Below are 13345 nucleotides of genomic sequence, written 5' to 3'. Positions count from 1 at the left end.
AGGGGGTCACAATCCAGGTGCTGGTATGCCCCCCCCACACTTCTAGGGAGCTTCTGGCACACCATAGCCACACCAAATGTGCCACCTATGGCAATTACATGTATAATTTCTCTCCATGAGAAATCAAGCAAATACAATACGAATAATAAGTAATGATAATATAGTACTAGTATATGATCAGGTGTGTTAAAATATTCAGAGAGACCTATCCCATGATTAAAAAGGGTGAAACAGCCATTATATATTTATGTAGACAGAATATATAAAAACATAGTCACCTGGATGTCAACAATCGTAGTTATCGATAGGCCTGAATGAAAACTCTAGCTCTGACTGCTCCCCAATTCACTCTTAACATTAATTTCAAGAATGTACAGTATCTACTGTAACAATATTTCTTTAAAAAGAAAAGGAGTACTTGTGGCACCTTAGAGACCTCTTTCTTTTTCTGAATCTCAGCATCTGTGGTCTCATTCGCTTCCATTTGCAAGGCCTCATGACAGGTGTCAGCAAAGTTTACAATCTTAGGACAGTGATTGAAATGGATTGAAAGAGGGATTTATCTCTCTCCTTCTCTCTCTGCTTTTAGCAGAGGAGTGGGGGAGTCCTATTTCTCTCCTGCTATCCCTGACTGTAGCCCTAGCTGGGGAGATAAAAACATATAATTTCAAATGGCTAGGTAGCTCAGCAGAATCCCTTCTTCCTGAGATTGATTTCCTTAGTAAAGTTAGGATGTCATGAATTAGAGGACAGAGAGAAATAGTAGTAAGGGGTACAACCCACAATTCCTTCCTCTCCATTACTACTTTTCCTAGCCTTAATAATTGTTCTACCAGCCATGGCTCTATGTATTGTATGCTGTCACGGTTCCTCCCCCACTCTGAACTCTAGGGTACAGATGTGGGGACCTGCATGAAAAAACCTCCTAAGCTTATCTTTACCAGCTTAGGTCAAAACTTCCCCAAGGTACAAAATATTACATCCGTTATCCTTGGACTGGCCGCTACCACCACCAAACTAATACTGGTTACTGGGGAAGAGCTGTTTGGACGCGTCCTTCCCCCCAAAATACTTCCCAAAACCTTGCACCCCACTTCCTGGACAAGGTTTGGTAAAAAGCCTCACCAATTTGCCTAGGTGACTACAGACCCAGACCCTTGGATCTTAAGAACAATGAACAATCCTCCCAACACTTGCACCCCCCCTTTCCTGGGAAATGTTGGATAAAAAGCCTCACCAATTTGCATAGGTGACCACAGACCCAAACCCTTGGATCTGAGAACAATGAAAAAGTATTCAGTGTTTTACAAGAAGACTTTTAATAAAAAATAGAAGTAAATAGAAATAAAGAAATCCCCCCTGTAAAATCAGGATGGTAGATATCTTACAGGGTAATTAGATTCAAAAACATAGAGAACCCCTCTAGGCAAAACCTTAAGTTACAAAAAAGATACACAGACAGAAATAGTTATTCTATTCAGCACAATTCTTTTCTCAGCCATTTAAAGAAATCATAATCTAACACATACCTAGCTAGATTACTTACTAAAAGTTCTAAGACTCCATTCCTGTTCTGTCCCCGGCCAAAACGACTACAGACAGACACAGACCCTTTGTTTCTCTCCCTCCTCCCAGCTTTTGAAAGTATCTTGTCTCCTCATTGGTCATTTTGGTCAGGTGCCAGCGAGGTTACCTTTAGCTTCTTAACCCTTTACAGGTGAGAGGAGCTTTCCCCTGGCCAGGAGGGATTTCAAAGGGGTTTACCCTTCCCTTTATATTTATGACATATGCTCAGCACAATGGGGCCCTTATTATGGTTGAGGCCTCCAGACGCTATTATAATACAAACAAAAATAATAATAGAGGACATGGACTATTCAGAGAAATTAAAAATAAACGTGTGATTACCTGAACTGTAAAGCAACATAGGCTAATGAACAGCCAGCCCAATATGTCCTCCAGTTTAAACAAAACAGCTGTCTGAAAATAAGACTTATGTCAGACAAGGAAAAACCCAGACAGACTGGTGAAAGTTTGTAATAATGAGATGGAGGAGAGTGGGGTTCAGGCCTTGGGCAAGGATGGGAAAGTGTACAGGTATAGCAGCGGCTGGCGCTGGAAGATGTTTTATGGCTCATACCACTGATGTCATCCTCTAGGCAAGAATGTGGCTAGAGGTAAGAGAAGCAGTTGTAACTTGTATTGTGGACAGCAGGTTTTATAGCTCATCTTTATTAATATCCTTTCGTGGGTGGGGTGAGGAAGCTGAGTGATTGGCAGCAGCTGCTGGTGGAATGTCCCTGTCTGGACAGGCCCTCCCACAATAGTAGGGCTGTAGCTAAATGAGCCAGAAGCTGACAGTTGCCCTTTTCTTTGTGACAGCAGATGTACAGTTTGTGTTTTAAGCTTTGGCAACTTAGTTTATCTCCTGGAGTAATGTCTGCCATGAAAATTTCTTCACGCTGATTATCTGCAAGCAGTACTTTCTGATTGTATTCCTTTTAGCATTCCTGGTACGCTTCAAGGTTTACCGTCTATACTTCTGCATTAATCTGACTAGCTGGTAGCTAGAAGTGCCTAAGATTTCACTGTCTTTCTTTCACAGATGCACTATTACATTCCAACCGCAATTAACTGAAACACTAGGTTTGACCAAAAGTTGGTTATGCTCCCTGGGGCTGTATTAACTGTCTGACTGAAGCATGCCTCCCACTTGGAGTTTCAGTCCTGCAGAGCAGCTATATTCCACATGACAGAGGCTCCTAAACTCTGCATGAGTGAAGTTTAGGAGTTTATTGAGGTGCTAGCTTCAGCACTCTGGTTTTAAAGAGCTTCATAACAACAAAGCTCCCAGTTATCTGAATCTCTTGTTTTATGAAAATTATCCAGTAAGACCTTTGTGAAATCAGTTTCTCTGTCTGTCTGTTTTTTAATTTGCTTTTCAACTTAGCTTTCCCATAATAAGCACTTCTTATGGACACACAACCTTCTCTCTCTCACTCACACACACACACACTCTCACTCTCTCTCTCTACAGTGATGGGGGCCATATAAGTACCTAGACAGATATACAGTGACAAGAATAATTTCTTAGAAATGCCAATGGATTGCATTTTATACTGGGCTGAGAACAAGAATGTCTGACTCGTGGTGTGAAAGCACTATGAGAATCTGCAGTTAGAATGATTAGTACATATCCTTGCTGTTTAAAACAATTAGCATTATTTTAAAATTCATCATACTCACATTGGCTAAGGTTATTGAAAGATTTAATAGACAGAACTCATTTTCTGAAGCTATAATTGCTAGGACTAAAATTGACTAAAAAGAGTCTGAGCTGCACAGTTTAGACCTGGACTTCCCCCAAAGTTTGGGGATGTTCATGTCTGAGGTTTTGGCTTCTCTAATTAAAAATGAAATTAGTTACAATTATAATTATAAATTATCATTAAAATTAGAAATTAGAAATTATAAAAATAGTGGAATCTGCCACTATAAAAAACAAACCAGTGTTTCATATTGGTTTTTTTAATGAAATAAAAAAAAATGGCCAAAACTGCAATTTCCTGGGAATTGAAAAATATGATTGTGATATTTATATTACAGTGGTGTTTGAATAAGACTTTGTATCTCATAGGGATACGGTCAGGCCAGGCATGTATGGCCTGCTACTGGTTCCACGTAACCCAGTACAACCTTCTGCAGGTCAAGTGACTAAACCGGGAATCCCACTTTTCACTGATTGGTGGGAGTAATGCCAGATCTTTGTTGGAATGAAAAACAATATCCACAAGAATAACACCATCTGGTGCTACCACCTTGCAGCTAGCTTTTGGTTTTATGAAGGCTAGGAGAGGAAACCCTACACCCAGTCCACTGTAGAGAAAATATCTGGTGATTGGCATTGCAACTCAGCTTCTTCATGTAGCTCCTGCAGCTGTGCTTGCTTCCAGATATGTTGATCACCAAGCCTTTGTGTCCAGTCGGTACCACCAAGAGGGGGACTTTTTGTCCTAGGGCGAGTATCTGCTTCTTTATTTTCGCTGCATAGGCATATGTGCCAATGTTCCAGGTACAATGATCATACTCTTCAAACTTGCTTGTTGGAATGTGAGGACAATGTGCCCTGGTATGTTAAATGACCTGGAGGAGGTCAGTGATCCAAGAAGGTCTGCTATCATCGATAAAGAGCTGGAGAAGGTTGACACTCTCTCTCTGAAACTAGACTAGCTGACACAAGTTCTCTATGCAAGATGCATTACACGCTCATCTGGCATAGAAAAAGCAAAGCAGAGTGCTCTGGTCATGGGGTGGTATTTGGAGTCAAAAACTCATTAGCATCCATGTCAAATGTCCCATTGCAACATCAGAATGAATGATATCACTAAGATTATCTGTGACAGGTGTTTTTTGCCAATATCATCAATGTATTTGCCCCAACACTTTCCTCCATTTCTAAAGAGAAGGATTTGTTCTGTAAGTACCTTGATAGCATCATCAGTAAGCTACCATCAGGCAAGGGACTATCTGTTGGGATACTTCAATCTTAGAGTTGGCTCAAATCATGAGATGTGGCTGCTAGGTTCTTGCCACCATGGAGTGGAAAAAATTAATTACAAATGGTGTAGTTCTGTACCGACTGAGGAGCATGCATTACCAACACTTACTTTCAATGCAGTCATCATCGAAAGGTCTTGTTGAGACACTCCAGATCTGGACACTAACACAAACTGGATTTAATGGTTCGTTATAGAAAACACTTGCAGGATGTTCTCCATACTCGCAGTGTTGGATCATATTAAAGAAGTTCTGTATTAAAATCACAAATGAGTTTGATTCCCCATACTTTAAATTCCAGGGTATTACTAATTAAGAGGTCTCTTGGTTTTTGGTACTGTTTCTCTCCCTCTGTGTGAAACTTGCAAGCTGCTAATTGCGTTAGTACATTCTAAGACAGTCTGTTCTCAAAGCAATTCTTTGTAATAACAACTACTCACACAGAGAGAGACTCAAAGCAATACTCTGTAACAACAGAAACAGCACCCAGAGACTCCCCGCCCTTTTGTTGTATTAACAATTGTGATTAAAATAGAGATAGAGGATGTATGTGGATGGATGCTTGGTGTGGATAATAACTGAATGATCAGGGAGGTGCCAGCCTAAGAATCCAGTGTCCATCGGCTGAAGAAGGCATCAAGTGGAAATAACCAGAGGATCCCCGGAGGGCAGACTGGAATCCACCCAACAGCCTCAAGAATGGGAGAACCAAAGAACAAGATAACATCTAGCAGCACGGAGCCGTCAGGAATGTGCTATCTGCTGATTGATTCAGCAACAGCATGATGAAGCAATTCCCATAGACTGGCATAAGAAGAAACTCCTATAAAAATGGACTCTAGAAAGTGAGAACTTTGGGGGTCTGATTCTGCAAACCAACTTCCAGGAGCATCAGATGAGCATCTGACAAGGCCCTGCTCCCTCCTCATGTCCAGGTCACCTGGCCAGTGGCTTGACATGACCAACTCTAAGGCTGGTAACTATGATAACAACCTTGCAGAACCTGTGTGTGTGTGTTTGTATGAATGAATGTATGAATAAATATGAGATTGAATGGAATGTTATAGCTATAACTAACTGCTTACTATGATTCTTTCTGTATTCACAATAAATGTGGTATTTTGCCTTTTCCTCTTTAATAAGATCCTGCTGGTTTTTATTTTATTGGTATAACAGCAGTTTTCATAGTGCAGACTGTGACGCAGACCATGCACACGTATGCTGCAAAGTCGGGCTTTCACTAGAGAAATTCCATCTTACTAAACAAAGCCATTGCACAAAATTAACATCAGAGACCAAGGAAGGTGTCTCCAATTCACTATGAATCTCAGAGAAACTGTCTTTGATTGTCCCTCCCTGAATGCTGATGGAGTATTGAGCGCATTCTGGATGAATATCGTAGCTTTTGGTAAAAAGACAGCACAAAATAAGGACTGGTTTGCAGCATAATTTGAAGAAATGCTCCTAGTCACTGAAATAAAATGCACAGCATACCTTTCCCACAACATGAATTCCTCCTCTTTAACGTCAGAGTGGCCAAGAGTGCATTGCAATGAAAAGCAAGGCAATGTATTCTGCCATACTGGCTCGATTTGTGTGAGAAGATAGATCACCATTCTCAAAGGATGTTTGTACAAGGTATGTATGATGGAATCAAGAAAGCAATAGGTCCTTTATCTTTTGGTTGTATAGAAGACTTCTCCTTTCAAATCTCTTAATAGAGATACCGTAACTGACAGAAGCAATTAGATTAAATGCTAGGTAGAAAATGGGATCACAAACTTTATTCTCGTGAAACTACTGTTTCAAAAGCAGTGCTAAATTTGTTCCCCAGGCTTCTGATTATTGAAGAGCTTGATACAGAACAGCGGTGGCCAAACTTACTGAACCTCTGAGCCGCGTACAATAATCTTCAGAAGTTTGAGCTGCAAGACACGCACAACCTGCCCCGTGGGGCAGTGCCTGCTGGGGCGCAGGGCTAAGGTCTGGAGATCCCCCTCCCCACAGGGCAGAAGCCTCTAGCCCCACCACCCCGCCACAGGGCAGAAACCCCCAGCTCTTCCCCCCACCAAGTCTATTAGGTGGAGAATGGGAGATGAGGTGGGGCTCCACAAGCCACACTTGTGGCTCATGAGCTGCAGTTTGGCCATCTCTGATATAGAACTATCTATAAATGAGCTTAAAAGGGCAATAACCCCTCTAGTATCAGGAAAGGCCACAGGAAAAGATGCAATACCAGCTGAAGTACTGACACAAAGAGGACAGGATGTGCTTAAATATCTGCACAATGTCTTGCTTCCTTAAGGCGAGAGGGAGGGAAGGAAGGAGGTGTACTGCAAGACATGAAGGATGCCAACATCATAACATTGTATAAAAATAAAGGAGACCTGAAGGTTTGTAACCACTACAGAGGAATCACTCTCCTTTGCATTGCTGGCAAGACATTTGCATGGGTCATTCTCAACAGACTGCAAGTTCTTGTTGAACATATATATCCAGAGAGTCAGTGTGGCTTCCATGCAAGATAGCAACTATTGACATGATCTTTGTACTAAGGCAACTGCAAGAGAAGCATTAAAAATAAGGAAAATCTTTCTACATGACCTTAGATTTTACTATGGCTTTCAACCTGCTCAGCAGAAAGAGTCCTTTTCAGTTGCTTGAGATAACTGCTCCTCCTTAGTTTTATTTGATAGTTTCATGAAGGCTACAGTCCCATACCGTGTCGATCAGCCCAACAGCATTGTAATCTGCAGCAGTGTCAAACAAGGATGTGTTTTGGCGCCAACAATCTTTGGTATATTTTTTGCTCTGCTGATTCATCAAAATTTCTCATCTAGCACCGAGGGTAGACATCTCCATGCAAGATCAGATGGAAAACTCTTTGACATTGCTTGTTTAAAAGCAAAATTAGAACTTCTTTTTGCCAATAGCTCAGGGCTTGTTTCACTCCAGAAACTTTGCAATAGTTTTGTGTTACCTTGTGATAAATTTGGTCTAACCATTAGTCTAAAGAAGACATTGATTATGGCACAATCCTGAGCATGCTGCTGTATAGTGACCTGGACCATCTATAGAAGGCACGAAAGAAGGCTTAACACTTTCCACACCTGCTGTCTAGTTTGATTTCAAATACAAGTCCCTGATACCAAAGTATTTGAGAAAGCAAAATTGCCAAGTCTAATATTTATTCACTATTCTTAAATAAAGACATTTTTGTTGGTTTGGTATTCTATATTGGATGGATGATAGACACATTGCAAAAGACCTCCTGTATGGAGAACTTAGGAGTTGGGTCAAACCATCAGTGTACAAACCTTATATCCCATCTGTTTATAAAGTAAATAAAACAAGAGTTTATATCAAAACGGACACCAATTAATATATACCTAAAAAGAGCATTCAAACTGTCACTTTTCCCATTTGAAATCAACAGTACAGAGGTCCTTTCTTTCTCAGTTTTCCTGTTCACAATTAAGATGACATTGCCAGGCAATAAGTAAACTCCTATTAAATTCACTGCGAGAATAGAAATTAAAAAGTCAATTAAATTGCTTTTGATTTTTTAAAATAAATTTTATTTTGAACTATGAGGTTTTTTTTAAAAAAAACCCTGAAATCTGCACTATTCTTGTATGACTAACAACACAAATCCAATTAATCTTGTCTATTGTCATATAGGTACCTTGGATTGTTCTTTTTCTTCCTCACACCCTCTTTTTCTACTTTAACCCCTTCTTTTTTTCCTCTAGTACTCATGAATAGTGCACATCAAAAATGCCCCGTGGAAGAGGTATGTCTGTGAAAATACTATGCTGTTCTTTTTCAAGCGGTGCTTTGCTGATTTCAGCTATCAATCTATGATGGCATAATAATGGTGCAATTGTCAGCTTTTTTCACAATAAACTTTACTTCTCCCCAAATCACATTTGCTATGCAAAGATTCAGCTAAGAGTTAATTTTTTTTTTTTTTGTTGTTTAACCACATTTTAAAAAGTTAGTGTGGCCTTTAAAAAAAAAATTGAATGTAAATATGACAAATACAGGATTAGAGAGTTGAGGATTTAATGAGCTTGTTAAAATCGAAAATGTAGTGGATATAAAAAATAAATGTTGATAACTATTAGCCCAGAAATGGTCTCATTATTTGTGTGAATTAAATGCCTGAGTATTTAAACTCTGATAAATGGACATTGGATTAATTTTTTAATAAGCGATGCTAAGTAAATTTCTCCTGCACACAATTCTATTAAATATGTACCCAATAGATTGAAATAGTTTTTCAGGTAAATATCTTTTGTACTGGATTAGATTTAAAAAAAAATTATTAAACCAAAACCAAAAGTTTGAACTAAAAAACATGTAAGTTTTTTACACAATGTCTAGGAAACAAATCCTCAAAAGATGAGGTTAAGGTTTATTACTCTGTTCTTCATTCATGGAGTGGTGAAAAACAAAAAGGCACAAAAGTATGTGTTAGGATGTGGTGGTCTTGCTTTGATTAATTTTCTTGCTTTTGTTCTTTCACAGCTTTCATGTGATTTTAAGCATAATGATATGTATTTAATATTCTGGTAACAGTTTTGGATTTTTCCTTCTTTTCTCTGCAAGTTGTCTGAACCACACAACTTGCCTTCGGGGGTTCTTGAGCTCCTGTGTATATGTAAATATGTATATTCTGTGTCAATCTCAAAGTATTGCTAAAGAATAGCTTTTAAAATTTTTCTCTTGTGTTAAATATGAATAATTTTTATTTAGATATGGCCATTCTTAGAAATCTGTAGTTTATAATCAAATGCTATGTACAGTCAGTTACATTTATGATAGCTTGCTGAGAATTTTAGTATTATTATCTTTATTTTGTTGCTGTACAAGTCCAGATTAACTTTGTTTTTCTTTCTTTTACTTTAATAGCTTCTCGGGCTTCTTCTCATACCGAACAGCAGAGAGAGAGAAGGTATAACATGGTCTTTTATATTTCAACCACGTCATCCTAATAGTTGGCTTTAGCGTTCATTTTATCTGATCGTGTCAGGATCCTACTTTTGTCCTTTTCTTCTGGTTTTTTTTTTCCTTTCTGATTTTTCTGTGTGAAAACAGTAATGACTGGAACCAAATAAATTAAATACATTTTAAAAATAATGAGATTTGAAGAAGATGAATTTTTTTGGTCTGAAATGTTAATAAAAACTTATGGCCTCCATTTCTAGGTGATCGTTTCAGGTTGAAAATACAAACTTAAATACACACACACACCCCTACAGCTTCTCAGAAAGGGAGTCCCAATTAACCTGTCATAACCTCTGGGTGCTGATATTCTATGCCTTCCTATACTTTTTTTAAAAGTATCCTTTAAACATATAATTGTGCATTTTCTGATGGCAAACTGACAGAAGAAGCTACCATAGCAAATGGTCCATGTAGCCAGATACCCAGCATTCTGCAATGGCCAAGAAAGACATACAACTCATTAATACAGCAAAACGTTCACCAAGCTTTTCATTCTATGAACAGCTTCACAATAGAGATGTTCTGGATCCTGCCCCCTCCCAACACTGTTTGGGTCTCAAAATATTTTATTATGCAGAATATCTTGAAAGGTTCAACAGAGCACAGCTGTGCAATACTGAATATTGGGGGATACGGAATACATACTTTACTCTTGTAGGCAATTGATTTATACTCGGAAGCATTATCATTATTTATGCTATGGTAGCATTTAGAGTTTGGAATCAGGGATTGGGGCCCCATTGTGCTAAGCATTGTTCACAAATATAACAAAAGGACAGTCTCTGCCCCACAGAGTTTGAGGTTTGATTACCCTTGCTTTAACACTGGTGGGAGATTTTCCTAAAATTCTCCATGTAGACAATCCTTTAGGTATCAAAGAACCAAACCAGGTAAGGCTTTCTAAATCAGCACATTAAATTCCCCCCACCTTCTCCCACTTGTTAGTAGGTAGCCAGCGCAGTGTGGTAACATTTAGTATCATTATTAATGATGTTGAGAACTGTCCACTGCCAACCAGATATTCTGAAAAGTGAATAAACTGTTTATTAAATGTATTTAGGAGGGGCAGCATAAGTGATCCTAGAATCACATGTGAACAACGGCATACACAAAAATAGAGAAAACGGCAGTAATTTGATCCATGTCCATAAATTTGAACAAATTAATTGGTTGGAAACTTTAACCTCTTTTCCTCATGATTTCCTCAGATTTGGTCTTCACTCCAAATTACTCGTAATCTTTGTGAATTTTAAAACTGTGGGATTCAATATGAACAATTCTCCATGAATATTCAATATTCTGTATTCAAACTAAGTATAGTTGTAATTGGTCAGATATATCACATAGTGGTGTTTTTGTTCTCTGATTAGATTAGTACACAAAAACTCCCAGCATGAAAACTCACTTGTGTAGCTTTCAATTGGCTTTCTGTGAGTATTCATGTTAGTTAAAACTCAGTCTTGTAAATAATCATAGGAAATGAATACAAATAGCACGGCTGAAGTAAATTCATTAAAAAAATTAGCCTAAATATTCACAAAAAGTTTGTTGCAGTTTCAGCATGTTCATGCAGTTCAACATGTAATGTGCCACAAAATAAAATAAAAAAATCAATAAATATGAATTAAAAAATCGTGACATGAATGTTGCGATTTGTTTTCTCGCTGGGCTGAACAGGTGAAAAAGTACACATTTAGCCCAATCCTTGCACTATCTGGGCTAAGACATTGTAATTTTAAAAAAAAATCTTAAATTTGTTTTGTTGCCTTGCATTATTTCTAAACAGTAGTTAATAATAATCCTTTGCATTGATTAGTGCCTTTCATCAGAAGATTCCCAAACCACTTTATAGCATTTTACTTATGGGAAAATTGAAACACAAAGACCCCTTCTAGTGAAGTACTTAAGCACATGCAGGGCCGGCTCCAGGCACCAACATTCCAAGCAGGTGCTTCGGGCAGCACTGTGGATGGGGCGGCAGTCCATGTGCCGTCAGGGTGGTGTCTCGTCTTTCCGCGGCAGCGGCAATTTGGCGGCAGCCTCTTTCCTCAGGCTGCTGCAGCGGAAATTCGGCGGCAGCTTTAGTCTGCAGGCTACCGTGGCGGCAATTTGGCGGCAGCTTCTGTCTTCAGACGTCTTGCTTCGGGGCAGCAAAAATGGTAAAGCCGGCCCTGAGCACATGCCTAACTTGAAGTACATGAATAGTCCTGCTGTAGTCAATAGAGTTTCTCTTTTGCTTAGAGGTAGGCATGTACTTAAGTGCTCTGCTGAATGGGGACCCTGAGTGCTTGCTTGACTGGGGCCAGAAAGGTTAAGTGACTCTATGAAATCATACAAGGCATCTTTGCAAAGTCAGGAATAGAACTGGAACTACTAGAAAAGCATATTATTTTAGTGTTTATTTAAATCATTATTGTAAAACTTTCTAGTCAGTCATTCTTTCCCTCTCCTGCACATCACCGTTTTTATGTTTCTTTGCAGACGTCCTGAGATTACAATAGTTGCTGCTGAGCCTCTCAGACCATCCTCCTGGTTTCCAGGTGGAAATGTCACTCCACAGGGATTAGGATTCCCTTCTCCTTCCCAGGCTAACTGGAGGACAAATGAGCTTGTTCCAGCTGAGGTGAGTAGATAATGGACATATTTACCTTACATGTGTAATTCATGTTAATTTTAAAGTGCAAAGAGGAACAATAACAGCACCAGAACTCATTGTCCTCTTAAAAGAGAACTACTCTGGGTTTTTTTGTATTTTTGTTGTACATGTCAGTGTAGCATTTCTGAATTCATGTAGGGTTTTTTTTTTTAATTTTCACATATGGAGACATTAAAATTTTTACCTTTTTTATTTTGTAGCTTCCACCATCTTATGAGCAGGTGATAAAAGAAATTAACCAAGTGCAAGTCAATACAACAAATAATAATGCTGCTGCTGCTGCTTCTAGATGCACTGCTACGTCTGCAACACAGACTGACTTTCCAGAGGAAATAATCAGCCATTTGCCAAGAAGTAATGTAAAAAACAACCTACCTACTCTCTGTGAATCTGAAATTGTTCCAGGTAAATGATCTATGGACTTCATATTATCAAAGATTTTACAGATTGTGTTCTGGGTATGCTTTTAAAAATCAATTTAATCCTGTCTACATCCAATAAAAGTATTTCATTTATGTACTAGGTGCTGCTGTGAATTACTGCATTTGCTTCTTACCTCTGATGACCTGATATTCCATTCTGGTCTGGGTCAAAAGTAAAGATGTATTGTTCTTTAATATCACCCTAGGCTATAATGTATTTTTCCATTCTAGCTCCACTGGCAATCCTTTTGGGCCAGAGAATCTGAAAAAAATGAATGGAAAAGCAGGGAGGTTGTAGGTCAGGACTGAGATGTCCGCAAAGCTGGTTGGAGAAGCTGCTGTACTATTCCTTGTTCTAGACAGTGCTGGGAAACCCTCAATGTCATGAAACATTTAAAAAATATTTTTTTTCTTTATTTGATGGATCTTTGAGTATGTTAAAATGAAAGTGCTGCAAGCCAGCAAAGTAATTTTGGACCTATTACTTGTAAATTCTATGCATTTGTGCAAAGATCAATTCCTTTCTGGAGTGTAATGTATTTTTGCCCCCTTGAAAAAGGGAGAATGACAAATGTAACGCAAGAAACCGTGAGTTCTAAGTGGAAATAGTTGGTGGATATTCAGTCAGAATGGTTAGAGAGACCAAATGACAAAGTAAATTTGTGTTTAAAATGTGTCAGAATACAATTTGAAAGCTTCT

The 13345-nt window shown here is 38.7% G+C and overlaps 1 protein-coding gene across 5 annotated transcripts in view; it reads left to right on the top strand.

The window, feature by feature from the left end:
- Positions 1–13345, top strand: part of SH3D19 (SH3 domain containing 19) — a 120434-nt gene that overhangs the window by 49661 nt on the left and 57428 nt on the right. For 3 of the 5 annotated variants that reach the window (XM_084626278.1, XM_084626279.1, XM_084626277.1), the window contains exons 4-6: positions 9472–9514; positions 12049–12190; positions 12424–12628. In XM_084626278.1, the coding sequence (XP_084482404.1) occupies positions 9472–9514; positions 12049–12190; positions 12424–12628 (390 nt within the window). Of the gene's footprint in view, positions 1–8309; positions 8351–9471; positions 9515–12048; positions 12191–12423; positions 12629–13345 lie in introns of all 5 variants that reach the window. The other 2 variants (XM_084626280.1, XM_084626281.1) reach the window with 2 other exon arrangements.

The sequence above is a fragment of the Lepidochelys olivacea genome (genome assembly GCF_965140295.1).
Source record: "Lepidochelys olivacea isolate rLepOli2 genome assembly, chromosome: 4".
Classification (NCBI taxonomy): Eukaryota; Metazoa; Chordata; order Testudines; family Cheloniidae; genus Lepidochelys; species Lepidochelys olivacea.
The sequence above is the reverse complement of the archived record's forward strand: the minus strand, read 5'-3'. Positions and strand labels throughout refer to the sequence as shown.